The sequence below is a fragment of the Xenia sp. Carnegie-2017 genome, unplaced genomic scaffold (assembly GCF_021976095.1).
Source record: "Xenia sp. Carnegie-2017 unplaced genomic scaffold, XeniaSp_v1 HiC_scaffold_22, whole genome shotgun sequence".
NCBI lineage: Eukaryota > Metazoa > Cnidaria > Anthozoa > Malacalcyonacea > Xeniidae > Xenia > Xenia sp. Carnegie-2017.
The window spans coordinates 3,330,798-3,357,819 of NW_025813485.1; the positions used below are offsets into that span (position 1 = coordinate 3,330,798).

Genomic DNA, 27,022 nt, shown 5'->3' on the forward strand with positions numbered 1-27,022 from the left:
GGCATGTGGCATACCCCCAGCAGACAACGATTGATCTCGAACAAACCCGATCATGCCCGACCGATTACAATCAATTGTACTTCTTTTGAAATTGTGCTGTTATGGAGATGGAAGATAATCATTCTAGTCAAAGGTAGATTATCTTTTATTCTCACAAGTCTTTGGGTATAATTATTTTCTAAATTGACGGAAGTCAAGCTTTCTATTGATTAATTTCGTGTTTTGAAAGTGAAAGTAGAAAGGCAGAAAGCATGCTGCATGCTAGCTGTGAGCCAGTAGGATGCACATGTGCAGCGACCAAGATCTTTGTTCTTTAGTAAAACACGTGATATTTTAAAAAATTTTAGGAATCATCTTAATCTAATAGTTCTAGTACCAGCCCATTAGGGCTAGTGGTAAGAGAGAAATTTTTTTAACAATTTTTACATTGATTTGCCAGATCAACTAAATCAATTAGGGATGAAGAACTTGATCATGAAAACACCATGTCTATTCTCATTGGTAAGAAATCTCTATACTCAATGATAAGAGATGAGTTATGTATCATGTGCAAGCTTAATTAAGTGGCAATAAATTAAAAATGATTTTGTTTAAAACCAACACTTGACAATCTCATCATAACTTATACTTGACAGTCTCAACTTATAACAACTAGAAATTTGCTTTTCGTAAAGAGTTCTCTACAATTTACAATCTATGCCATGATATATTTTGTAGCTACAGATAATCATATTGGGTATATGGAAAAAGATCCAGAAAGAGGAAATGATTCTTTGACAACTTTTGAAGAGATATTGCAAATTGCTCAAACAAACAAGGTTTTGCCTGCCTGGCATGCAATTTTCATTAAGTTATATTTAAGCATCTCTTTTGACTCATTCAATTGAGAACTTGGAATAGCAAGCTTGCAAGTTTTAATCCCGTGATTTAAATTTCAGAACATTACCATTATTCATTTTTTTAGAGTTCTGTTGTTTCCACAATGAGTGTGAGCAGAGAAACAATTAGCACAGCATGACCAAATTTGCAAGCTGGTTATGCCAGTTGAGCATATTATTAAAAATAATATCATTCCAATATTTTAATATTTTTCATACATGTTTCAAATATTTGCCTGCAAAAGTGTTGCAATTGTGCATTAGACTGCATAATTTAACTAGTACTTTCAGCTAACTTTACACAGAAATATTCCAAACTGCTTCAAATCTAATCAATTTTTTATTAAAAAGTTCCTAGTGTACCTAGGAATACCCTCAGATGCAAACAGATTACCCATCGCTTAGAATCAGTCTATTCAAATGTTTTTGGCTTTTTTGACGTTTGACTTTGTAGTATTTCAAAGAAGAGAAATAGCTGTAATTTATCTCCATCGATAAATCATTCTAAGTTTTGGTGTTAGGTGGACTTTATCTTGCTTGGTGGCGATTTATTTCATGAAAATAAACCTTCACGAAAAATGGTTCATAAAACTATGGAACTGTTGCGGAAATACTGTATGGGAGATAGACCATGTTTTTTGGAATTTTTAAGTGATCAATCAATAAACTTTGCTGCCAATAGGTACTTGTTTTTGACAACAGCAATACGCAAAGCTTGTACATTAACATAAAACAAAAAGTTTTACTTATATGTTTACAGTTTTCCATCCGTCAATTACGAGGATCCCAACTATAACATCTCTATTCCTATATTCTCAATTCATGGAAATCATGATGATCCTGCTGGGGTATGAAAACTTCGTAGCTTTTATACTCAATAATTAACTTTAGGGTTGTTTCCATGAATGCAGCTTGAGTTTCCTTACCCCATGGAGAACGAAAATAAATACACTCTATTTTGATAATCATGCTAAGCATTGTAAGCAAATAAGAGAATTACAAACCGGGAAGTTGCTTCCGGACTCATTGACGATTAATCTTTTATTAAATTTAATGTATGTAATGTACCAGTAATGATTTAGAAAGATTAACTCAAATCTCACGTTAGTTGTTTGATGAATATTTTATCACGTTGTTGTCACGATAATCTAAACTAATCTTCAAAACATCTCTACAAATCACGGAGGTTATTTCAATCACTAGAATGAGAATCTATCAAATGAACCTTTTTCATGATCAATCCTACTTGTTGGCCTTTTATTAACGTACGTACGACTCCAGTTCGACCGTTGAACTGACGTTAACGTATGTGTTATAAGGCTGACGAAAAACTTATAGATACAAAGAAACATTTATATCATCGCAGTCAAAATGTCTCCAAAGCATTTCAACACTTTTTTTCTCCTTAGGATGGAAATCTGTGTACTCTCAATCTATTTAGTGTGAATGGCCTAGTTAATTATTTTGGCAAAGCGCTCAATGTAGACGATATTACAATAAGCCCTCTGCTTATAAAGAAAGGCAAAACAAAGTTAGCGGTGTACGGGTTAGGCTCTGTACGAGATGAAAGACTACATAGAACATTTCTTAAAAAGAAGGTGAAAATGCTTCGTCCAAAAGAAGATGCAGATGCCTGGTTTAACTGTTTCGTTTTGCATCAAAATAGGTACAGTTTTTAGAAAGTCTCTTGCATACATTCAGGTCACAATAGCAACGTACATCTCTTCACACCATAAGCATAAAATACATCATTGCAGTATTGTCATATTATTTCCATGCTATTTGGTTGCCCTGAAAAAACTTTATCTCTTATGGAATGTAGCTACAAAGTACGTTTTTTACGGAGTTGAGATATCGCGTTAAATAGTATTTCCATACTATTTGGTTGCCTTGAAAAAACTTTATATCTCTTATGGAATGTATAAAGTACATTTTTTACGAAGTTGAGATATCACGTTATCATGTTTTTACTAAATCAAGGCGGGAGTCAATACACTTGGTCAGAATGGTGGCTAAACGAGTTACACTATCTATAGAGGGGATGTATTTGTACGCAATCTATTGAATTACACATGAATTCGTTTTTCAAATCTTATCGTTACAAATGTCCGTAGTGCCAAAGATTAATTTACATGGTGCATTTAAAGTTTTAGCAACACCTTAAGAATGAAATTCTTCAAACCTGTTCCTGTCACTTTCAGAGCACAACATGGACCGAAAAACCACATTCCTGAAAATTTCTTAGATGAATTTCTTGATCTTGTAATTTGGGGTCATGAACACGAGTGTCTCATTGATCCTCAGCATTCTAGTAGTGGAAAAGATATATTTATTAGTCAGCCTGGATCATCAGTAGCGACATCTTTATGTGAAGGGGAATCAAAACAGAAGTGAGTTGATTTTACACTATGTTATGCATTAGGTTCACTGATTCAATAGTCTTAAGCTTATGAGGACGTCGATATTTCGTTTCGTTGAAGCTTTGATAGAATGTTTGACTGTTCAAGTCGTGTTATGAAGATGGGATTTCAAAACGGCACCTAGCTTTTTTTTTCACGCGAAAATGTCATCTCAACATTCATGCTGTTTTGCTTTTTACTACCCCAGCAATTTCTCTTTATTTCAGGCATATTGGCATCTTAAGAGTTTGTGGTAAAATGTTTCGCATGGACAAATTTCCACTTCAAACTGTTCGACCTTTTTTCATGAAAGATGTCGTACTAAAGGATACTGGCATCGATCCCACTGATGATAGTATAGTGCAAGAATATTTAACGCAACAGGTGAAAATAAAATAATCCGGAAACTTTTGTTTATTGGTCAACTTTATTTGTTTTTCTTTCAAGGTTGAAGAGTTAATAGAATTGGCTAAAGAGAAGCATTCTGGAGACCCAAGACAACCAAAAGTACCTCTTATAAGAATACGTGTAAGCATGTGAGCCATGTCAGTATAAAACACATGTTAATTTTAACTTATAGAATTTGTAAAAAATTGTTGTTTTTCAAAGGTTGACTATACAGGTGGATATTCATCTTTCAATGTAACAAGATTTGGACAGCAGTTCATTAAACATGTTGCAAATACCAAAGATATCTTAAAATTTCATCGTACCAAAAAATCTACTTTAAAAGGTAAATTTTTGCAAGTCTTCCTTCATTCTATGAAAATGTCCAGCATTCATTCATCACCATCAACGCATACAATCACAAAACACCAAAATCTAAGTTTGTTGTAAATATAACCACGTTGCACAATAATAAGTGAAGATCATCTTCAAAAAGCTGAAACATTTATAGAAAGACTGGGAAATGATTTTGCGCAAGTTCGAATTCGTCCAGAGATATTAGACGATGTTACTGTTGAAGACCTGGTTAACGAATATCTCAATTCAAATGAAAATGTATGTTTCGAACAAAAAAATGTTAGCTAATACCTCGCACAATGTGGCCAATGTTGCAAACATTCATTTTAACTTTTTTCGAAATGGTGAAATTGTGGTCTTTTTGCGTAGAAATTACAGTTGAGTATTTTATCTGAACGTATGATGGGATTAGCATTGCAACAATTTGTGGATAAAGACGAGAAAGATGCCATTGGAGAAATCGTGAAACTCCAACTTCATGATACTCAAGAAACATTATCGAAGAAAAACATTCGAGATGAAGACATAGAAAAGGAAGTTGTTAAAGAAACCGAGCGAAGTAGAGCAGAAGAACCAAGTGAAGAAGAAAACGAGAGAAGGAGAAAAGTATCATTATTGAATGCTGAATTCCCATGTTCCAGATTGTTAAAAATTTCAATTGTGTTTCTAATTAAGTTACTTGAAGACGCCATGAGGCAATCTCGAAGCAAAAAACAAAATTATGTACCTTTAGAAGAAGAGGTTGAAGTTGAAATTACGAGAGCTACTAGAGGTTAGTTATTATTTACCATTTCGACTAGTACTAGAACACTTCAAATAAAGGTTTGCTAATGCCGTAAAGGTCGAGGAAGAGGACGGGGAAGAGGACGCGGGAAACAATCACGTGACATAAACAAGACTGCCGTTACATCACGTGGTAGTTATGAATTTATATTGTTAACTTTGTATACATAATATGAACAAGTTTGATTTAAAATTGATAGAAACATAAAAATAGCCTATCATATCAAGTGCTTTTAGCTGGTGATAACTAAAACAATCAATTTTATTTGTTGCAGAAACTCGAGGAAAGCAGGAAATATTGGTATGTTATACCACGTCAAGTAGTAATGATCAATTTAGTAAAAATTAGCATCTGCTGAATATTTTTGTATCTTTAATTTGTCTATACAAAAATTTTCCCCTCTATTGCATTAGTTTGAGAGAAATACAACATTTTTTTGGAACAGTTCACACAATACTGAAGAGGTAAACATGCATATAAAGATAACTTTTAACTGTCAACAGTTCCCTAGGCATTTGGATACTTTCGGGAACTTAGTCATATTTGTATGGACAATTAGAGTTTCGATTTATTTCACTTGATTCACCACACTTTCTTATAGGAAGAGAATCCATTTGACTTCTCACCCAAACGACAGAAAAGATGAAATAAAATAGGCAACAAGATAAGTCACAGGGCATTCTAAGCAAAGCTAATAGTAACAGGAATAAGACTTATTACTTTAGACATGCGACTTTGTACATAGCTACATTTTTGTTTATAAAGCGGGTCGACGGAAATAAGTTAAATATTTGTTTAATAAATGATTATTTAATGCATGTTAATTTTTCAACAGTTGGTAAAACGATGGTGTTAAAGTTCAACTTTATTTACGTTCATTATGTACCCTCCCTTTTATTCTATATACCTAAATCTTTTTCGAAGCTGGAAAACTCTTAAAAAGTTACAATAAAATAAAACTACATGAATTGTAGAAGTTATTTACCCCCACTAAAAAATGGCAAACTCATTTCTTCATCGAATTTGCTCAAATTATAATCATTAATGCATCAATAAAAACATTTAAAATCAATTCATAAAAGTGAAGCAGAAAACCCTCCTCAAATTATTATGAAGTGATTTTGAACCTACACTCGTTGAGGGAGAGTGAGCATTTAGAATACAAATGTGAATATTTCATAAAAATGTGATATTGTGTTATTTTTATCTTGAAGTTTTTTGCGAACGTTTCCATACTGTGGTATAATATTTTGGACCATGCCAAAGATTTCAGGGCAAAAAAGACAAAATGCTTTGAGAGAAAACTTTATTTGCAAATATTGTTTTTGCAGGGAATGTTTTTATTACAATTACCAAGTATTTTATAAGATTAAGGTACTTACCATTTTAATGAAAGCTATCCAATTTTGAAAAATGCCTTTATGGTAAGGTGATGACATTAAACTTGTAAAAACTGATTCTTCATGATTCATAAGACGCCATTCAAATGTAGTAACATTGAAACTAATCAAAACAACCTGTTGCATGAGTAGTATAACCAAAAAAACACCAATAACCAAAGCATAACAGCAACATACAAAAACCAAGCCCAATCTAAAATGTAAAACAGCAGTCTATATTGAAATAACCTCCACCTCCATAAACACACACACAGAGAGGAGTTATGGGGCCAACAACAAATGGCAGGGAGACATGATGATCAACTATACAAGCCTTTTTGTGCAAGGCTTTATGTATAATGAAAAGCTTCTTATTATGGTATATTCAAACAGAAAAAAATCAGGAAATTAACTTGGAATTGATAACATGCCAAAGCATAAATCTTATTCAACAAAATATCCATCTCAGCCAGCAAACAATCTCTTTAATCACCAGACTTTTATACCCCTGGCTATGATACAACAAGTATACTAAAGGTATGTGCCTTGATAACAAACCTGTCTGAGTTATAAACATCTGAGCAGTCCAAAGTCAGTAGAGTTGGCCATTGGCAAACAAAGGACAATTGCACAAAACAACCAAATACGATGCTTACAAGATACACACACAGCAATGACAAAAATGTTTTATGGTTATGTTGACCAATACAGGTGTTCATCCTAATAACAAAGTACAAGAGCATATTAAATGATGAACAAGTGATGTGTACCATCAATAGCAGAAGATTTAACTTAAGTCTAAATATACATTTGTAATAGTTGTAATAGCACATGTTATACTTGAAGTAATGTTACAAGAACACCACAAGATATTTCTAAAAAATACTTTAGTTTATTCTGATTATAACCTGGGCTGGATCTGTTACAAATCACTTGTCATAACAATATCAAAATAAATTGAGATAAGCTTGAAACAAGATCAATCTTGCAAAAAATTTAACTCATTGAATGATACATAGACCTAATGTTTTTGTAGCAGTGTGTAAATTGGTTGAGAATAAATGATGTGCAAAAGCAAGTTGCAATAATTCTTTTCTAAAAATTAACTTATTTATACCAGAGAAATAGATAAAATGTAAGGCAGTAGTTTTGTAATCTGCAATGTAATTTAATGTACACAAATAACATACCAAACACAATGATGATCATATTTTGCCACATACAGCTTGCATATTCTGAAATTAACAATGGACAATATTTGCTGTAATAGAAATTAAGGCTTCATCTTTTTAAAAGAGTGTAATTTACCAATAATGCAAACACCAAATACAACTCAACATACCTACAATATTTTCCACGGTAAGGTACGCTTTCCTTGTCCTCGTAATGAAAGACATGATATTTTTTATCCTTACTTAAGCATTGTTTAAAGAGAATCACAGTAACTATAGCACCAAAGGCAACTGCTAAATTTATCAAAAAATTTTGAGATAAAGATACATAATAGAAGTAAATAGCATAGCAACCAATAGTTGAGGTGATATTTAAAGACAGGAATAATCGTGTTTTTATTTTTAGTTTCACTGATGACATATAGCAAAATATGATGATTGGTGGCAGTGCAAGAAAAATCATGGCAGTAAGAACATAATGCCAAGAAGCTATAATAGCAGAATTAGTCAACAAGATTGGCGGAAACACACATCCAAAATCGAATGCTTTGGCACCGCCTAACCAAGGTACCCGACAACGATCTGCAAATGTGTCAATGATGTCCACAATTTTGTTTATTTTCTGAGGATTTCCTTTTATCCAATTATCAACTGTTTCATCTAGATCCTCGCACTCGCAAAAAAAAGAGAGAATATGGGATCGTTGTCTTTTAATGTTGTAATATTCACAACAGCACAGCGGATCTTGGTCGTCTTCATTCATAAAGGACAGTGATTCGGTGTCTATATCCAAATATTTCAGATCGACCGCCATATTTTTTATTGCAAAGCAAACGTCATTTCCGGGGAAGTAGCTCTTCAAAATGTTGTACAGTCATTTCGAGAGTACAAATGACTACAACCCAGTGGTAGAACCTTGGTAAGGCTCTATCAATCGTTTTCTTGGGAAAGAGGGCTGAAATGATGGTTAAATTCTTTTCCACCTTCTAGTCTTAAACTCGTAGCACAAACTTTTTTCATGTTTGTAAGTTCAGCTAGAAAATATTTTTTCCCCTCTCCTGCCACGCAGTCCCTGTTACAATTTTTTTTTGGTGCATGGTACCTTGATTGAAATCGATAATTGCGATTGCAATAACAAAATTTCATCCCAGTTCATCCAGTGGAAATATTCTTCCCCAATAAAACACAGCCATACCATAAAATCATATTTGTCATCCTTAGCAATGTGGGCCACAGTCACCCGAAGACAGAAACCGGTTGTCTTGTTGAGGAATAGATGACAAAAAGATTTTGATCTTTCCTTTTCTAAAACATAAACTGGCTTCCTTCTCTTGTAAACTTAGCTTACTTCGTGACTGAGACTGAAATGCTTCAAGTCTAAGGCAACGAAGATGACGTCGACTGGAAATATTGTGAATACTTTCTTTGGAATCTAACGTTTTAGAAATTCAAATTATGTGCTCACATACTTCAGAAGGGCGAAGAAAGAAAAAATTACGTTTTCGTTCATCAGCGAAGGTTATTAAAATTATGGAAAAAATGTAAGATTCGTCACAATGCCAATGGACAAGTTTACAAATCGAGCTCTAAATCACGAGGAAAATTGTTCAACAGATTTAGAACACAAATTCAGCAAAATCAGAGTCGAATATGAAAGATTTAAAGGCTTTATAATTTTTTTGAAAATTACATTTATACAAATACGAAAGGATTAAACAATTTTTACAATTAAACTAATTCATTTTGTTAGTACAGTCTCCAATTATAAAATTCTTGACATTTTTAAAGAAAGTATGAAATAATTGTGAACAATGCTTAATTGCGATCATTATGCGATCCTGATAAAAATTAATTAAAAGATGTGTTTTACCTTTTAAGGCATGAGCATTATGTCATTGTCACATAATTCTTTATGTGCAGGTTATTATGCAGATTACAATACAAAATATTTTCAAATAGCTACTTGCATTCTCAACGGCAGTGCTCTGTTAGATTGCGAAAGATTGGACTAGACTGATCCACAAAATCATTTGTTTGGTAAGTAAATATTTTCTTGGACAAATTGTTTGGTGAATAAATTTTGACGGCCATGAATTTTGAGGAATATTTTATCGAACGCCTCATTTGATGTGAAGCAACGTCAACTAAAGAAGGCGTTCAATAGTCTTATGTTTTTTTTTGGTTTAAAATTAACAATATTCCATATATTTTTGTTAAGTTTTGCCTGAAAGCAGTATTTTTATTTGGACGTATATTTTGACGAAAGCATGAAACAGTTAATGCCAAATGAAATTCATTTGTAAATTATGACGCAGTTAAAATTTATTATTTTACTGTATATACATCTTCTACACTTTTTAATTGCAAGTCTTATTTTAAGTATAAGCAAAAATTCCTCTAGATATATGGTCCTAAATAGACCAACAGTTGTTAACGCTTTTATCACCTTTCAAGCCGTTACCGTAGAGGTCCTTGCTATGGTTTTTGCCGAATAAATATTCGTTGTTATAAATAAAGGATTGGAGCTTTTGCCATGTATTCACATAATGAGTTAAGATGATGAAAATACATATTGAGCAAGTTACTTTATCTGCAGTCTTCGTAAAATGTCTGTTAACCAAAATATTTATGTTAAGTTATACGAACTTGCATCAAATGATTGGATAAACATGCAATATCAGCTCGCTTTTGTTTGACTTGTCGTTAAATTATTCTCAAGATTAAAGAATATAACTTATAAAGTTACGGCATTGTTGAATATGTCCATGTAAAAATGATATAAAATCTCAAACAATGTACGCCTTGGCAAATTTGCTATTTTTATATTAAAATGAAAATGTGAATTAAAAATGATGTAAAATGCAAATTCTTACAGTAATAATACCTGTTGCGAGGCCCAAAGAAAAATTTTATCATCTTGTTATGTATCAGTATCAGTTCACTGATTAATTTAACAACATAATCCTATCAAAGTACATTTACAAAAAGTAACCGCCAACGTTTTATATGTTGTAATCAAATATTTTCTTAGTAATATTCAAGTATTTTTCCGTTCTCGTGACCGATCACGTTTTACTGCACGTGCTTCCTGTAAGGGTTTTTTTTATGGGCACGGTTAGCGTTAGCGAGACAAATCGCCTACTTATGATCTTGCTTCGCTTAAATTTACTATCAAAATTTACTTCGCGTTTGAATGAGAAGGGGGCTGGCTCGGTTGCCGAGATCTCTATTCTGTGCGATAGCCAGCCTATAGGAGACGAGATCATAGGTAGGATGGTAGGTGGGGAAAAAATTTTTCCAAATGCGACCACAGGAGTGTATGTGGAATTTAAGCCGAAAAAAGCAATTATGCTGAAATACTAGCTCCATTTAAAGTTGATTTCATCATTTGATTATTAAAGTAGTATTATAAAAATACACACTGTAAACTGTATAAACCAAACCAATACAATACAAAGAATTCTGGTATATGATGCGCCATGTTAATTTTTAACTTGCAGCATTTGGAAAAAGGCTGTTTCGCTATTTCGTCTCGACAGGCGGGGTTGAATTTCTCCTCTGGGATGTCTCGCTAACCGGGTTTATAAGAATAGGCTCATGAGAATAGGCCCTTCAACTTGATGTCAGTTAAAATACCCAAAAATGCATGTATCAGCAATTAATCTTTCATTTTCATCTCTGGAGGAAAAGACCCCTGGAAGCCGATAACCTCAGGGTGTTTGACTTGCGCAAGGTCAATACTGTCATCGAGGTATCTATTTCATCTGTTTGCATTCGGTCGAATAAAGATATCGTATGAAAATGGTTTGTTGAACGTATTTAACCGTTTTTTTGGTTGAAAAAGGTGGCAAGTATACGTTAGTTGTATTGTACTTTATTCGTTAAATTATTTAGAGTGAATTTATGTCTTACGCAAACACAGATTTTATTTAAAAGCTTAATCTATAAAATATATTTGATAAAAGCGCACAACATCTTGATAAGTAACCTGACATTTTATTTATCTATTTTAATAAAATACTGCTTTTGCGCAAAATAAAGATTATTTGGCTTTTTTATTTTCATGTAAGTAGCAGTTACAACGCATCATAAAATAAAGGACTATATATACATATTTGCAGCATATATTCGTTTTTTGTGGCTTTCTTTTAATATACACCGTTTCTTTGCTGTTATATAGTACTCGACTGAAACTCGTGAAGATGTTTTCCAGACTGTTACTTTTTTCATGTATTACACTTCCATTAATATCCGCAGTTGATGATAAATGTTTTCCGCGTGATTTGACCAGCATCACTGCCAGTGTAAGTTATAGCATGTATGTGATAAGTTATTCATTTTTATTTGTGTTACATAAAGTTTTGTATTCGTTTCTCGGTGGTTGTTTGTGAAATTTTTGATATTTCTCACTCAATTAAATTAGTTTTTAGTGTGATGCAACTTATTTAACTACGTGACAACGAATGAATTGTTCGCTAATGTATTATACAAAATTCAAACGAAATTTATAATTGTTTATGTTCATTTTCTAATGAATAATATAACAATGATATTTTTTTTTCAGAAAACATGGAAACATACAGGCGATAAAGGACATGGTTTGTTGAGAATTTAAATAAGAATCCTACGCCAATAACATTATATTTCATAATGTAACATGAAATCGTTTCAATTTTACATATCGACTGAAAATGAAATGTTTTGTGAATATTTCAATTACCTCAAGAAAGTATTTTGCGTTGGTCTGTTACGCAATTCCACCATTCTCAGCGGAGACCCAGCTTCATGGCCGACTTTAATCTAACTATAACAAGAAGATCGCTGAACGGCAATAATCTACAATAAAAGTGCTACATCCAGTTAAAATATCGTTCTCTTCTCGGCAAATAACTTAAAATAATCAATTTGAAAGTATCGGCCAGGGAATAGGGATTGATACCTTCGTGATGGTTCATGATTTTTTATATAATTTGAAGCATTGATAGACAAACAAAATCTCTTGTGAGAAATGCCTGGTGATTAGAATCAACATGCAATGCTCATTAAATCAATGCAGCTCGTCAACATATTATTGATTCGTAATATTTTCTCAAGCATTAACTGAACCCTTTGTTAAAAACTGTACCTTCCCCCTAAAATAAATTGGTTTTTCTAATAAGTTCTTTGAGAAGTTAGATTGCAATGAAGTCGATTATGCAAACAATATATTTGCTTTACTATTAGCTACTTGCAGTTTTTGCAATGTCGTTTTCACCTTCGATAAATGATAAACACATAAAATCAACATGTCAACTTCATTTCTTAATAAATTATGTAGGACCACAGTTTGCATCTACCTTGGAAGAGGGTATCAACAAACAAATAAACTTTGAACTCTCTGCACATTACACCTACTTGTCTTTAGTAAGTTTTAGTTCCTTGAGAAAATCATGTTATACTTTCTGCAATGAACATATTTGTCAAGCTTTCTTATGTACCAGACTCCATTGAATTTAGCTTGAAATTCTTATCTTTTAGTCGTATCATTTTGATTCATACAAAATTTACATGCCTGGATTTAGTAAATTTTTCAAGAAAATGGCAGAAGAAGAGCACGAGCATGCGCAAATGGTACTGAACTTTTTTCATTTCTTTCTGTTTACTTTACAGTTGCCTGACTTACAGTTATAAATTATAATTTATAATAATTTGTAATTCCCGATTTGCGTTTCGTATAAAGTCTTAAATCTTATTTTACAATCTTGTGTTTAAAATTGAGTAATACATATAACAAGTCAGAATGCAGGACGATGATTACATTTGAAAAAAACATTATTTTAATTGTTTGTTAGTTTATGAAATATCAAAACAAACGTGGAGGAAAGATCCGTTTGAATAGCATTCCTGTAAGTAAATTTTAAAATTTGTACTAAACTAGAATACTCGTTAATGTTTTGGCAGAATTGTTCGCGTAATTAAAACAACACAAAACGTTAATAACCTCAAATAATATAATAAAGATGATCTGACGATAGGAAAATATTTTCAGGCGCCATGTCATGATGGAAGTTGGGGTAATGGTACCCACGCTATGAAACGAGCTCTTCACTTGGAGAAAACAATCTACGACATGCTGCTTAAGCTTCATAAATTACAAGACGCTCAAGAAAGTGATCCACAGGTAATATTTTGGTCAAGATCTTTGAAACTATTGCAATATTCTTTGGTTTATTTTGAACCAGTTGAAAAATGCTCACTTAATGATTTTACAACTACCATTTTCATTTTTTTTTTCGTTTAAATGGTCCATAATTACATTGTTATTTTTCTAAAGTATGTCTATGAACTCTTGCGATTTCATTTTAACTACTCAATCTGCACTATAGCTTCCCTCTCAATTTTTATACCCAATCCCCTTTTTACACCGATATCCCCTGATTTGTTTATAACTTTTGTTTAGTTCCAAGACTTCATCGAATCGAACTTTCTGGGCGAACAAGTGGACAGTATTAAGCAATTGGCAAACTACGTTCATATTCTCCAACGGCTTGACAGCTCCTTGGGTGAATACGAATTTGACAAATGGACCCTTGGTGGTGGCAAGGATAGCATTTCTTAAATTTCCTGAACAACAAATATAAGCATTTAATAACTATCTACTGTAATAAACTCATATACTTTGTATTTCTTATTTGAATCATTTTTGAAATAATATAATTAAAATGGGTGTGTCTTTATATCATCTTGTATAAGCACTGCAGTTGCTTTATCTTTAACCGTGTATTGATTTATTTAATAAAAAAGGAAAGCTAAAACTTCAGTTTCATGTCTTAGAATATTATTATCGCCACATTTAGTTACACTACTATAAACAGGAGGGACAAAAGTACCAATTTGTCATAGGTATTTTGTACTATCTAAATCTTCATTTATTGTTTATCCGACAACATCATTTCCAACTTACAGGCTTTTCCAACAAATGTCTTCATGGGAAAATCGGTTACAGAACTTTCACGCATCGCAGCTCATATTCCTCATAAATTTCACAAAAATTCACAATTCTGTGTACTTTAAACTTTGAGCCAAAATCAGAAACATTAACTTACGATATTTACCATTTGCTGAGTCATGTCATATGTGCTCATTTACACTGCTGTAGAAGTGGGGGCAATTGGGGAGGAGCCCCTTCTACCTTTGAAATGGATAATTTTAAAAGGGCACTATTGAAAAAAACGTCAAGAGAGCCCCCCATCTGATAAATTTAGTTCTACAGCACTGCCTATTTATCACATGACTGTCATGTGATTGTGATCCAGCAACTGAGTACCGGCTGGGGCATATAAATACGTACGTCCGACGACACAATTTAATATTCGTGTTTATGACTTGGGTTGTGTATCGCAGCTCATATTCCTCATAAATTTCACAAAAATTCACAAATCTGTGTACTTTAAACTTTGAGCCAAAATTAGAAACATTACTACGTATTTACCATTTGCTGAGTCATGTCATATGTGCCCATTTATCCCATGACTGTCATGTGATTGTGATCCAGCAACTGAGTATATAAATACGTACGTCTGACGACACAGATTAATATTCGTGTTTGTGACTTGGGTCGTGTTTGCGCTTCGACAGTGATTGAACCAAATACTCCCTATTTAAAAATTCTTCGTTACTTATCACATTTCTAAACCATCAATACAACTTCAAAATGAGTTCTCGATGCCGTCAGAACTATCATGAAACCAGCGAAGCTGAAGTGAACAAGCAAATCAACTTGGAGTTGTCTGCTAGCTACGCTTATTTGTCGATGGTCGGTAAATATTACAACAAAAATTGTTGTTACTTTCATCTAATTTCATGTTGTCTTTATTTAGGCCTACCATTTTGACAGGGATGATGTTGCATTGGCTGGGTTTTATAAATTTTTCAAGAAATCCGCAGAAGAAGAGCAAGAACATGCTGAAAAGGTAGAGACATAAAGTTTAGACAAAGTCATGCAATGCTGCGTCATGATGATGTGATTGTACATAATTAAACCTGTTTTTCTCGTTTTTGTGTTTCAGCTGATGAAATTTCAGAACACTCGCGGCGGTCGCATTGTATTGAAAGATATAAAGGTATTTGATTTATACATCGTAAAGAACACCACGAACGACATTGAAAATTTTTTAATCACATAATGACGTGGTCAGTTTGAAAGGCAATTTCTGTAATTTTGATCTGTATGTTGCAATTGGCAATCGTGTGAGAGAAAAATGAAATGAAATTTATGGAATGAAAGTTAGTTGAACACCGATTGCGTCAGGTTTACAACAAAAAATCACCATAAAATTATTTTGATACAAATCGAACATCACACGACTCATACAACTCATGACGATTTGAATGCAAAGTTGTTAAGTAACGTTTTCACCAATGTGAGTGACAGTGGGTACGTGGTAGATTAATATCTGCATTTTGTCACAACACATCACGATCAGAGCCACTGAAAAGTTAATCTTAGTATTAAATTAAGTTTGATTCAAAAAGTTTTGAAACACTGTGTAGCGTTATTTACTTTTATAGCCTAAATCGCAGGTCCCTAATAAGGACGGAGCCCGTGGCGTGACATTTTGCCCAGCGTAAAACCCGCGTTGATCACAATGCCATTGAAGACATTGTGTGTCGCTACCTAAAACAAAGTATACCTGCAAGTTCAAACGATCACAAATACATAATCTTGTTTTATTTGAAAATTGGATCCAATTTACGAACAAAAAATTTACAGTTAATGTTGATTTCGTGCGTCATGTTAGCATGTTGACGCTCTTTCACAAACATTTATCTTATCGGTTGCATTTCATATTTATGTTGGATTTTCTCTCACTAGAAACCTGATTTTGATGACATTACATCACCAATAGAGTCAATGAAGATTGCCTTGGACTTGGAGAAAAAAGTGAATGAAGCATTGTTTCATTTACATGAGGTTGCTGTTACCAACAAAGATGATGAAGTATGTTCAACGAAGTTGAGAATTAATGTTATTAAAAATAAGATAACTTCTAAAAAGATAGCTGACATTTTCTTTATGTGTAGATGGCTGATTTTATTGAAAGCAACTTTCTTCATGAGCAAACTGAAGGCATCAAGAAGTTGTCTGACTACATTACCAATCTTGAGCGTGTTGGTGATGGACTTGGTGTGTATCAATTTGATAAGCTTACTTTGGATGGTGATGACAACTAAATACTTTTTCCTCCATACAATTTTTCATAATTAATCTTGACCTTTTGGAACATCAACCATGTAATCATTTTTGCAAGTTAATAAAAAGTTTCATATAACTCTGATTGATTCTATTTATCTGTGTAATATCTTTCATGATACAAATTTGTGTTAAAGTTTTAGGCCAGGTCCTTGTGTATTAACTTTTTTTGGCAGATTAACGACTGCAACTACTCATATACCTTTGCACCTTATCATACAGTTATGACGACGGTAACCCTCATGACACATAATTCTACAAACTATTCTGAATTCAGGCTTGTCGTGACGTTATGTTACCTGGAATAATTAAATTTGCGGGAACATGCTGTCTATATGACTAATAATAAACTCATGCAATAACTTTTGGTTGGGAAAATGCGTTGTCATATTGGCATTTCAAAAATTATTAGTATCAAAACGCAGTTAAAATTAGTAAAATATTCCCTGCATTCAAAAGGAATTGTCGTAAAACAGGTAAGGAATACCAAGTAATCTTCAATAAAGTGCAGACCAGTTTGGTAAACTTTCGTCTAAACAAATTAAACGCTTGCGACCTTTGTCAAGCGCAAAAACGAGTTCTACTTGGATGTTTATAATGATTGCAGCAAAAACAAACTTCTTAAAAAGCTCGATCACAAATTCTACACGTTCACAACTGTGTATTTTAAACTTAATTTCCAATTTGATTGTAGATGGCTGATTTTATTGAAAGCAACTTTCTTCATGAGCAAACTGAAGGCATGAAGAAGTTGTCTGACTACATTACCAATCTTGAGCGTGTTGGTGATGGACTTGGTGTGTATCAATTAATCAATTTGATAAGCTTACATTGGATGGTGGTGACAACTAAATACTTTCCAACCCTGTTTTCATTTTTGAAAGTCAATAAAAAGTTTCAAGTCACTCTGATTGATTGTATTCATCTATGTAGTATCTTGTATCATATAAGTTTGTGTTATAAGTTTAAGTATGAGGTGAGGTTTTTCTTTATTAACTAAAGTATCACGACAGTTACTCGTGACTTCTAAAAGCCTACAAACATGCTGCTCAGTGGAATTTCATTTTCGGGGACAAATATATTTTCTGGATTACAAGTGCCCACAGTGTGTTTTATGGTCAACAACAACACAAGGAAAATCATTAAGTGCAAAAAATGCAGTCGTTACAGCTATAAGCCTCGTGTTGGAGACGAAAATTTTGTGACATCGTGAAAATTCAGCTTAGCTGAATGAATTATCAATTTTAGGAAAAATAAACGATCTACACTCAAATATAAAATAATAAAACTTACAAACATACATATTTCATAGCTCATTGGTCGCCTAAGGACGAATGACAACAATTTCAGGTAAGAACACATTTTGCTTTCCGTGAGCAAAAAGACTCAAACAACAAATACGTATAGTACATGTAGGCAGACAGCACTAACGTAAGATAGTAAGAACAAAAAGACTCAAACAACAAATACGTATAGTACATGTAGGCAGGCAACACTAATGTAAGATAGTAAGAACTAGTTGTCCATGGTAACTAGTTATTTGATATGCACCAATACACTTGTAAGTTGGGCCAATATAGATAACAAATTATGAACGTGATTTAGCACGCCATCAACGCCGTCCTTAGTTGTGCAGTTTACGTTGAAGGTTTGTCCGTTTTAAGGCCTCATGTTAACAGTCAACACGCAAGTATTTATGTAGAGAATTAAAGAAGTTTTGAAATTTGGAAAGGTAAACCACATTCTCTTTATAATTTTAACAACTGTATGCGCGTCTGTAGTGACACAAACTAATACTTTCTAGGTCAGCATTTTTCACTCACAAAGTTTATAAACAAAACTGTGAATAATTTTATGTACACGATAATAACCTTTAATGAAAAAAAGGGAATATTTCACATTCTCTTTTTGTGGCTTCATAATGGATGATAAGAACAATATTTGGAGAAAGGATTTATTGCTGCATCATGATTTATAATTGCCTACCTCAGCAAATATTCGAAGTGTTATTGACAATGTAGAACCATGTGTTGAAGTGAGAGCGGAATAACAACTACAGTATACGATTTTAAAGACATATTTGTCATTGTGCATATAATAAAGAATGTAATACAACATTTCATTAATCCGAAATTGAAATTTTGTCAGCATTAAGCGTATTCCAGTGTGGTTTAATTGAAATCTCTTTTTTAATTGTAGCAACAATCCGCGAGATGACATCTTTGGTCTTGGGTAAAGACGAATATTGAAATATAAAGAAGCAGTAAAGAAAAAGAATTATCGATGCCAGTATAATCGTAGGTTTCGTCTCAATCATATTCTTGTGATGAGAAGAAGCCTACGATCGTAATGTGACATTGCATGATATCATGAATAAACGAAGATGCGCTACCATGTCAACTACAGCTGGTCGTCAATGTAGAATACTCGAAGAATTCTACATGATTAAAGATACTTTAGAGGAAAATATGGAGGCGATCTACAGGATTTATCACGGTTGAAACGTAATTTTGAATACAAATTTCAAAAACGATGAAGCCAACAGGTACAACAAGTTGCGAAAATTTGCAGCTCAAATCAAATTAAGTAGAATTTTTCGCTGTATATAAAAAAACAGTTCAAAAACATTGCACCAGTGCATAATCTGAACGAACGATCCTAATTATCAGGCGGTCAAATGTTGCACGATATGTTTTAACCGATTTGAATTTGATCCAAAAACAAAAGCTAATGTCCCTCAACAAGTAACATCACACAATATTGTGTACAAATTCACACAACATGATGCATTCAACATGAACAAAATCAATCGACAATAGCGAAGAGAATATTGTGTTCAAACTAAGGCACGTCGTATCCAACATGCCTCTCAGCATTACCCCTTATTGTAGACTAACGAACACAACAGGCCTGCATCCATACGTTGGTCCAATAACTATGATGCATTCGTTTGCAGCACAAGGCTAAATTTTAGCATGTCATCCACTAAAACCAAATTAACTCCGCATGCCATCCATTAAAACCTAACTAAATATGAATTGCTCCTGTTTAATATATAAACAGAACAACAATGAAACATGAGTGCTAGACTAGTTATCTTTTGGCTCATTCGTTAGCTTGGTAAAGTCTCCTTGTAACTTTACTGCTTTGTAAACTATCCAATACATATGCGAGTATCACACACATCAATTATAAAGAAGTTATTTTTCTATAAATATCTAAATAATACGCGTTATAAACAATATTATTATCATACCCAAACCAAATTTGGAGTTAGGAATGACTAGAAGTTAGAGTTGCTTTTGCTCAGAAAGCCGAGCCAATTCATTTCGAAAGAAACGTATTGTTTTTTCCAGCCCAACTGAAAGGCTCACCTATAATTAACGTATAATGATAATTCAAAAAGAGCCTTTTATTTTATAAGGAGTAAGTTTTGTGTTGAATGAAATCATTGTTACTAATTGCTGATTGTTATCTCAAAAACAATTTTGCATTGCTACAAAATTGTTAACTGTAATGTTTAATTTTAGATGCTTTATACTATAATCCCTCAATATTAATAATGCAAGCTGCAAAAAACGATTATAAGCTAAAAAGAAAACTTACTTTTGGTTCCCAGTTAAGAGTAATTCTAGCTTTTTTTATGTCCGGTTTTCTTTTCCTTGGGTCATCTTCTTGGGCGTCTAGCATAACAATTTTACTGCTATTGTTTCCTAAACAATAGTCAAAATTGATGAATACATTTGGTATTAGGGGTAACATTTTACAAATAGATGTATCTCAAAATGAGCAAAAAAACTTTAGAGTATATTCAATTATTTTCGCGTCGAAAATGGCGACTGTCTTGAAATATAACCGAGTGACTGAGAAAATAGGAAAAAGGTGAAAATAGGAAAAAAGGTAAATAATAACACTGTTATTGTCCTTATTATTCCTCAATCAAAAACGGAAGTAAAAAGACATACAAGTGTTGATATTTGCAATAGTCTTTTCACGAAGTTTCCTTGTCGGAAACGTTACGTTTCCTTGTCATTTACTGCATGTTTTAGGCGTGGATTCGCATCTTTTAAAGAAAATATGTCAACGTTTGACAAGCCCGTTAAGCAAGTTTCCTTTGTGGATCAACATCTTTGCAGGTTTGTGTAACACGTTTGTTCAGACATGGAAATATCGTGAAAAATTTCTTGCACTCAACGCTTGAACGCAAATGATTGTATATTCATGATTTTTTTTATCACTTAGCTAATCTACATTAGTCCGAGGATGATTGTGTTATGACGATATTTGACAATTGACAAAAATGTAAAAAAATAATTGGCAAATGGCTGTTATTAAAATTTCATGCCGGGCATTCATCTTTATTACACTAAAACCCAGGCAACTTTGTAATTTTTTTGAGTATTTTGTCCAATATTGTAAATAAGTAATTCTTTCAATGAAAATTAATATTACATTGCAGCTATATTGACATGCAAGTCCAGGCAACTAGCACAATGCTATGTTAAATTATGTCATGAAAAACCCAATGCAATTTGCGCATGTGTCTCAATACAAAACTAAGAAAACCAAAAAGGAATATCAATGCAAAAACAAGTGTGCATGTCTAGTGCAATGTACCTACCCACTCTTTTCCGAATCATCAAGGCAAATTGTTTTATCGTGTGTTCGCTGGGGTTTCCCTTTAATTAAAATATAAATGTAAAGATAAAATGAAGTAAAATGCACAACTTCATAAAAAAGATATTTAGACCATAAATACACATGTCTTCTCGTTGGATATTTGATTAAAGAAACTCTATTTTTGATGTCAGAAACATATGTTGGTAATAATTGATTATACATAAGTGCAAAAGAGCACAATTCAAGAGAATTTTTCTCAAGCAGTATCTTTAACTAAGTCGCCATAACATTTTTAAATGAAAAGCAACCCGTCAAATCTCAAGAAAAATGGCGAGAAGAAATGTAAGACAAACTCAACAGTCAACATGTAAATTCAACCACAACGCATGCGCAATAAGTCATTAATATTACTCTAAATTGAACTAACTAGATTGACTGGAGTTGAAACATTGCTGTTCATTAGTTTAATAAGACCATCCACCAGATCACTAAAATAGCAAAAATTAACACCACAAAATCAAATCAAAACAAAAACCAAGAAAAATATTAGAGTACCTCACATATTGAAACGATCTAGTTTGAAGACCTTCGCCATAAATCTAAAAGAACATTAAAAGAAAAATTTGATTTAAGTCAATATGTAAACCGTTTCAATCGAATCAATTAAATCCAATTTACGTCAGATGATACAAATAAAGACAAAAAAGTAATTATCCAAAACAATATGGGAACATAAAATGGTAAATATAAACGGAGAGAAAGATTATTGAGCAAAAGTAATCACCGTAATTGGTTGACCTTGAAGAGCTTGTAGAATAAAGTTGCTTACAACACGTCCTATATGTATATAGACAAAAATATTCGAATAGTGTGTAAGTTTATTTCAGCTATCAAAAAGTGCTTGCTGTACAAATTAAAAGAGTTCCTTAATCCTACCATCGTTCATATGCATTCGTGTACCAAACGTATTGAAAATCCTCGCTATACGAACTTCAACACCACCCTAAAATGAAACATAGTTAAGACAATATTTTGGGCTTCGTTTATATATTTTGATAAATAATCATACTACGTATAAAGATAAGTATATCATCAGCCAAGGGTACATTAACCTGTCTTGCATACGCGTAGCACATTGTTTCTGCGACTCTTTTTCCCTCATCATAACATGCTCTCGGTCCAATGGTGTTCACATGACCCCAATAACTTTCTGGTTGGGGATGTATCTATCCAGAAAATGTCATATATATAGAGTTCAAAACAAAATATAAGAAAAAACAATGTTTCCTCCTCAAGCAAATTGTCTTTCACATTAAATCTGAAGGCAAATCATTCATTACATATATAATTTTGAAATTACACAAGCTGTTAAGTCATTTCGATAAACATAAAAAATAAAATTTACTCAAACGCAATAAGCTCAAAAAAAAACAGGAATTATACCTTAACAATAGTTTTTACGTAGCTACTTAGTTCTTACATTTTTAGTCAGTTTTAGAAACGTCAAATACGAGAGTAAAACAAATAGCCAAAATTGATTAAGATTGTGTCGAACTTACTTCAGGATCTGTATGAAATCAGCACACATTGCAAAAAGAAAAAATGTTAGAAAAAAGAAAACGGTCTGCGAATTAAAATCATAGTTGGATACAACAAGCAAGAAGCAGATGCGTGTATAGTTGAAATTTATTGATTATATTCCATTACCTCCATAAACTTCAGATGTAGATGCCAATAATAGTCGAGCACGAACCCTTTTAGCTAAACCTGAAGGAACATAAACTTATAGAGAAACATTACATGACATAGCTAATGTTACAGTAGAGTAAACATTGAGCTTACCAAGCATGTTCAGAGTTCCAAGAGCATTCGTTTTTATCGTCTAAAAACAACTGAAAGTCGTACAAGCTATACAACAAAAACTAAAAAACGACTACAAACTTGGAAATTTTTTTCATGGGTTGCAATAAGTGAACGTGTTTTAAGATATTTCAATCGTAAAATTTAATTTAATATATTGTACTTTGAAACACTTTCTATACAAAAAAATCAGAGTGTAAAAAAAGGAGTAAATATCATAGAAATATCAGAAGTTCCTGGAAAGGTAGATAAAATATTGATACGTACAGCATTACCGGCCTCGATGGCCTTGTGTGGGCTTTGTTCTCAACACATGTGCAGCAAAGATAGAAACCAAGTAATACTACCAAGTATATGTGTTTAAAAAACGTACCTTAATAGGATTGTACATGTAATGTGGAGGTGAAGCAGGTGAAGCCAGATGATAAATTTGATCAACTAGAAGGAAAAATCATATAAAAATTTCGGTCTTTCAAAATGTTTTACTTATAAGAAAATGTTCCTAAACATTGCATAAACGCTCAACTTTTATGAGCTTTGATTTTTACAATCAAGGCAAAAACATTAGCCTGGTTATTGTCGTAAAGAATACGGTTCACACCGCGATTTACAGGTTTCAAGAATTTACTTTTCAGCCAAAATAGAAAATACTTTTGAACTTTGTATAAACGGCCAAAGTTTAAGCAACATAACTCTTTGTATCGTCTTCCTTAAATCATCCAAACTTATAATGTAAATCGTTGCTAACCTTCCAAAAATATAGGTTCCACAACATCATGATTAATCATTTCAAAATTAGGATGACCTATCCTGAAAAGTGGGAAAATAACTTTCATTACATTGTAAAAAAACCAAAAAAAAACAAAAGCCTGACGATAAAATTTGTTTCATTATAGTTGTGCCATTGTGACTGAAATAAAATTAATCTGTCTCCGTTAACATATCTCAATAAAAATTAAAACAAAAGAGGACAACATTCATTTTCTGAGACCCCAGCTAGGAGACATAAATATTTAGCTATAAATGCATGTCATACTGACTGCTAGATATAGATTGATATGTCAGACAAGAAAAATTAAAAACAATGCAAACTGATAATCAAAATTCATATTTATGTTTGTGGATATAGATCATCCAGGTTAATAGAGTCCTGAGAAAGAGTGTTGCTATTGATGTTGATGTTGACTGACATTTCGACAACCTTAGGGAGTCATCTTCAGAGTCAACCCTCAAGCTTCCCTTCAATCTGAAGATGACTACAGCTAAGGTTCTCGAAATGCCAGTCTACATCAACAATAGTCCTTCCCAGGACTCTACTAACATGGATGATCTACATCAACAAACATATAACGATACTCCTGGGTTCAAACCATTTACTTCAAAATTCATATGTTGAACAAAATATAATTTTTTTACCAATGTTCAATATTTCTTTTTCTACCAGTGAAATAATTGTCAATGACAGTAACCTAAAACAGAGATCAGACAACATGAGGCAAGTTGAGAAAGATATGTCAAGCATGAGCATAAATGAACCACTGAGAACAGAAGGGTTAGAGAGGACGTAGGCACAGTCAGAATAGCAAAATGAATTCAATCCTTAATCATCTCAAAAACATAAGCTTCAAGAATAGCTTTTCTATGAGCTTTACTATTTTTCAAGGGAAAAAGTCAATAGGAAAAATCATACTAATCCCAGTCACACTGGACATTTAGTCCAAGATTATTTGCTGTTAAATGTGCAATCAAAGTTCATATATCTACTGTAAATGATCTAATAGATGCCTGGGAACTAATAATAAATTCTAGCAGTTCTAAGAGAGGCATTTAATAGATACAAGGTATTTAACAGGCAGAGGCGTGTATACCATTTTTAGTGTAAACAAATGAACACAAAACTAAGACTAAACATACACAGCCCAATAGAAAATCTACTATAATAACATTATTATCAGAATGGAAACATGTGTAGGAGTGATTCCTGTTAGAGAGAGAAGCATCTAATTAAAATTCACACTTCAAGGGAGCATATATCGAATCATTTATGGTATTTACATTTTTATTACCTTCTATTTTCCTTCATTTAATACTTACTTCATGACCAGCCATCATTAAAGCATCAGTTAAATGTGAACCAACAAAACCTGCACCCCCAGTCACCTAATAAATTTTATCCAAAATATAAAATGGTTAAACTTTGAAACTCATCAAAAATAAATCATGAATAAAAGACAAAAATACTACATTACTGAAAAACATGTGATTATCTTACTAAAATCCTTTTGCGATAACCTTCAGGTAAGTCCTTAGTTGGAGGAAACTTCTTACTAGGAAAACATGCAATTAATAAACAATTTCAACATTATTTCACAAAGTTTATCATGTAGAAAATTCCACTTATTCATCATATGTTCAGGGAATAAACGCAAAGCTAATTTGCACACCAGGCTGGCTTTGCACGTGGGTTAAAGACTTAATAATTTTATATTTACGTCTTTTCCAATTGTGATAGCCTCAACTTTATAGGATGGAGGATCTGTAAAGTTGGACAAACTAAGTAAAATCCTGCAAGATTTGATTCAAAGAAACACCTCCATTAACATAAACATATTTAATGTGTAGATAACTATGTTGGAATGAAATTTTTTAACAAGGTTACATTTGAGTAAAATTATTACAATTTAAAGAAATGTCAAACTTTTCATTAAAAGCAAATAAGTTCAAATGGGTACAGCTAGCTATAAAAATTTACCTCAATATATTTTTCTTCCAACTCTTGTTTCAGTTGCTTCAAATGTTTGAAACGAACAATAGAACTGAAACAAATGATCAAAAGAACATGACCATCTCTGTACTTTCATTTTATTTTAACTTTTACTAATTTATTTAACTAGCAATTGTTATCTCTGAGGAATACCTTGCTTGTCCAGATACTTTCTTGAGTCCTTCAATAAGCATCCAAACTTGAAAATAAGATAAATATGAAAAAGTAAATAAAACATAAGCCTTATACTCAAACCTGAAAATTTAGTCTTATAACGATATTTTGTCAATATAAATTGTATGTACTTTTATCTATCTAAAAAGTACTTTACTACAGTACTCCTACAAAATTTTTCTGAAAGTTTACACAGCTAAGTGTGACCTGGGTTTAACCTTCACTAAGATATTCACATATTTTAATGATTAGTATATTAGTAAAGGTAAATCTTTGATTTAGATCCCTTCATGTTGAAATAAAAATTTTGTGCCTACATCAAAAATTTATGCAGCAGATTGAAGTATTTAATATCATTACTGAGGTACGTCAGTATATGTATGTACAGTGCAGATACAAATAAAATAACTACAAATAACTTTACAAATTTAATGCTTACTTGTCAGTATCATACATGCAACGCAAAATAACGCCTTAGCTCGCTTAAATAATTTTAAAATAGCACGAAACATCACCAAAAATGCCCGAGAGTCAATTCATAATACATTATCGTAACGCGATGTTTGCCTCCACCATTTTTTTTAACAATAAAAGACTTGACGAAATCCACATATGCATATATAGTTACTCCAGCACCAATATAAATGTTGTTTGTTGCGGTACGGTACTTTGTGTTATTTTTGTTACAGAAACATGGTTTTTAGCTTCACCAGCAGTGTTAAGTAAAATAGGAGTGAAGTGCAACTGCTAGCCAATCTTTTGTGTTAGCAATAGATTTTTGGGGAAATGGTCTTATTTACTTCTTTTCATCAGAAATCCAAATTTTCATTGTTCTTGACACGTAGCCAAGCAGGTTGGAAAACTTGTGTCAAATTCCCTAAGCATAACCGTGCGAGCGTTCTCACACAAAACCCAATCATATCAAAGGTAATTTTTCACAAAAAATGTATCATGTTTTAAATTTCAGTTACCGCAAGCTAGTGAAGTTTTCCAACGTGAAGAACAAGTTAATTGAA

At 32.6% G+C, this 27,022-nt stretch overlaps 5 protein-coding genes and 1 long non-coding RNA gene across 8 annotated transcripts; 4 read left to right on the plus strand and 2 right to left on the minus strand.

Moving 5' to 3' along the window:
- Positions 1-28: 28 nt before the first annotated feature.
- On the plus strand, positions 29-5,773 carry LOC124446814 (double-strand break repair protein MRE11-like). Its single transcript, XM_046997698.1, has 16 exons — positions 29-133; positions 440-501; positions 718-818; positions 1,400-1,560; positions 1,639-1,726; positions 2,288-2,544; positions 3,080-3,268; positions 3,505-3,661; positions 3,725-3,805; positions 3,887-4,010; positions 4,176-4,279; positions 4,391-4,793; positions 4,863-4,937; positions 5,080-5,105; positions 5,219-5,269; positions 5,407-5,773. Exons 1-16 carry the CDS (start codon positions 102-104, stop codon positions 5,449-5,451), a joined length of 1,956 nt encoding a protein of 651 aa, XP_046853654.1. The 5' UTR covers positions 29-101; the 3' UTR covers positions 5,452-5,773.
- LOC124446811 (palmitoyltransferase ZDHHC23-like) lies at positions 2,900-8,884 on the minus strand. The gene is made up of 5 exons (XM_046997692.1): positions 7,527-8,884; positions 7,375-7,419; positions 6,743-6,904; positions 6,188-6,398; positions 2,900-3,186 (listed from the first exon to the last, which is right to left on the minus strand). The coding sequence occupies exons 1-5, from the start codon at positions 8,168-8,170 to the stop codon at positions 3,169-3,171; spliced, it is 1,080 nt and encodes a 359-aa protein (XP_046853648.1). The 5' UTR covers positions 8,171-8,884; the 3' UTR covers positions 2,900-3,168.
- Positions 8,885-9,251: 367 nt separating this feature from the next.
- LOC124446812 (soma ferritin-like) lies at positions 9,252-14,150 on the plus strand. Of its 3 annotated transcripts, none has more exons than XM_046997694.1 (8): positions 9,252-9,393; positions 11,537-11,660; positions 11,921-11,954; positions 12,674-12,759; positions 12,874-12,966; positions 13,188-13,241; positions 13,385-13,516; positions 13,796-14,150. In XM_046997694.1, the coding sequence occupies exons 2-8, from the start codon at positions 11,559-11,561 to the stop codon at positions 13,952-13,954; spliced, it is 660 nt and encodes a 219-aa protein (XP_046853650.1). In that variant the 5' UTR covers positions 9,252-9,393; positions 11,537-11,558; the 3' UTR covers positions 13,955-14,150. The 3 variants fall into 3 exon arrangements, with proteins under 3 accessions (XP_046853650.1, XP_046853652.1, XP_046853651.1); XM_046997696.1 differs by lacking the exon at positions 9,252-9,393 and adding an exon at positions 11,182-11,200; XM_046997695.1 differs by lacking the exon at positions 9,252-9,393 and adding an exon at positions 11,195-11,213.
- Positions 14,151-14,919: 769 nt separating this feature from the next.
- LOC124446813 (soma ferritin-like) lies at positions 14,920-16,667 on the plus strand. The gene is made up of 5 exons (XM_046997697.1): positions 14,920-15,151; positions 15,216-15,308; positions 15,405-15,458; positions 16,211-16,336; positions 16,420-16,667. Exons 1-5 carry the CDS (start codon positions 15,050-15,052, stop codon positions 16,567-16,569), a joined length of 525 nt encoding a protein of 174 aa, XP_046853653.1. The 5' UTR covers positions 14,920-15,049; the 3' UTR covers positions 16,570-16,667.
- A 320-nt stretch (positions 16,668-16,987) lies between these two features.
- On the plus strand, positions 16,988-18,834 carry LOC124446815. The gene is made up of 3 exons (XR_006948537.1): positions 16,988-16,999; positions 17,283-17,938; positions 18,253-18,834. It is a non-coding gene; the product is annotated as an uncharacterized LOC124446815 (long non-coding RNA).
- A 788-nt stretch (positions 18,835-19,622) lies between these two features.
- On the minus strand, positions 19,623-26,826 carry LOC124446810 (UDP-glucuronic acid decarboxylase 1-like). Its single transcript, XM_046997691.1, has 20 exons — positions 26,446-26,826; positions 25,986-26,031; positions 25,821-25,884; positions 25,561-25,604; positions 25,341-25,395; positions 25,163-25,228; positions 24,485-24,537; positions 23,817-23,878; positions 23,442-23,506; positions 23,051-23,090; positions 22,916-22,975; positions 22,768-22,775; positions 22,321-22,434; positions 22,145-22,211; positions 21,993-22,045; positions 21,764-21,807; positions 21,636-21,696; positions 21,210-21,267; positions 20,195-20,301; positions 19,623-19,962 (listed from the first exon to the last, which is right to left on the minus strand). The coding sequence occupies exons 1-20, from the start codon at positions 26,516-26,518 to the stop codon at positions 19,879-19,881; spliced, it is 1,224 nt and encodes a 407-aa protein (XP_046853647.1). The 5' UTR covers positions 26,519-26,826; the 3' UTR covers positions 19,623-19,878.
- Between the last annotated feature and the right edge of the window lie 196 nt (positions 26,827-27,022).

What these genes read in the sequence shown, in the direction of transcription:
- LOC124446810 (XM_046997691.1), bottom strand. Translation starts at nt 26,518, where the DNA reads ATGTTTCGTGCTATTTTAAAATTATTTAAGCGAGCTAAGGCGTTATTT. An exon ending in AAAAGAAATATTGAACATTG is followed by an intron (nt 23,879 to 24,484) that starts GTAAAAAAATTA and finishes CCCACTTTTCAG; the next exon opens with GATAGGTCATCCTAATTTTG. An exon ending in CTCTTAACTGGGAACCAAAA is followed by an intron (nt 19,963 to 20,194) that starts GTAAGTTTTCTT and finishes CGTTAATTATAG; the next exon opens with GTGAGCCTTTCAGTTGGGCT.
- LOC124446811 (XM_046997692.1), bottom strand. Translation starts at nt 8,170, where the DNA reads ATGGCGGTCGATCTGAAATATTTGGATATAGACACCGAATCACTGTCC. An exon ending in TACCGTGGAAAATATTGTAG is followed by an intron (nt 7,420 to 7,526) that starts GTATGTTGAGTT and finishes TGTTAATTTCAG; the next exon opens with AATATGCAAGCTGTATGTGG. An exon ending in TATGATCATCATTGTGTTTG is followed by an intron (nt 6,905 to 7,374) that starts GTATGTTATTTG and finishes CTTTGTTATTAG; the next exon opens with GATGAACACCTGTATTGGTC.
- LOC124446814 (XM_046997698.1), top strand. Translation starts at nt 102, where the DNA reads ATGGAGATGGAAGATAATCATTCTAGTCAAAG. An exon ending in GATAATCATTCTAGTCAAAG is followed by an intron (nt 134 to 439) that starts GTAGATTATCTT and finishes TTGATTTGCCAG; the next exon opens with ATCAACTAAATCAATTAGGG. An exon ending in TTCGTTTTGCATCAAAATAG is followed by an intron (nt 2,545 to 3,079) that starts GTACAGTTTTTA and finishes TGTCACTTTCAG; the next exon opens with AGCACAACATGGACCGAAAA.
- LOC124446813 (XM_046997697.1), top strand. Translation starts at nt 15,050, where the DNA reads ATGAGTTCTCGATGCCGTCAGAACTATCATGAAACCAGCGAAGCTGAA. An exon ending in AGCAAGAACATGCTGAAAAG is followed by an intron (nt 15,309 to 15,404) that starts GTAGAGACATAA and finishes TTTGTGTTTCAG; the next exon opens with CTGATGAAATTTCAGAACAC. An exon ending in TTGTATTGAAAGATATAAAG is followed by an intron (nt 15,459 to 16,210) that starts GTATTTGATTTA and finishes TTCTCTCACTAG; the next exon opens with AAACCTGATTTTGATGACAT.
- LOC124446812 (XM_046997694.1), top strand. Translation starts at nt 11,559, where the DNA reads ATGTTTTCCAGACTGTTACTTTTTTCATGTATTACACTTCCATTAATA. An exon ending in AGCACGAGCATGCGCAAATG is followed by an intron (nt 12,967 to 13,187) that starts GTACTGAACTTT and finishes ATTGTTTGTTAG; the next exon opens with TTTATGAAATATCAAAACAA. An exon ending in CTCAAGAAAGTGATCCACAG is followed by an intron (nt 13,517 to 13,795) that starts GTAATATTTTGG and finishes ACTTTTGTTTAG; the next exon opens with TTCCAAGACTTCATCGAATC.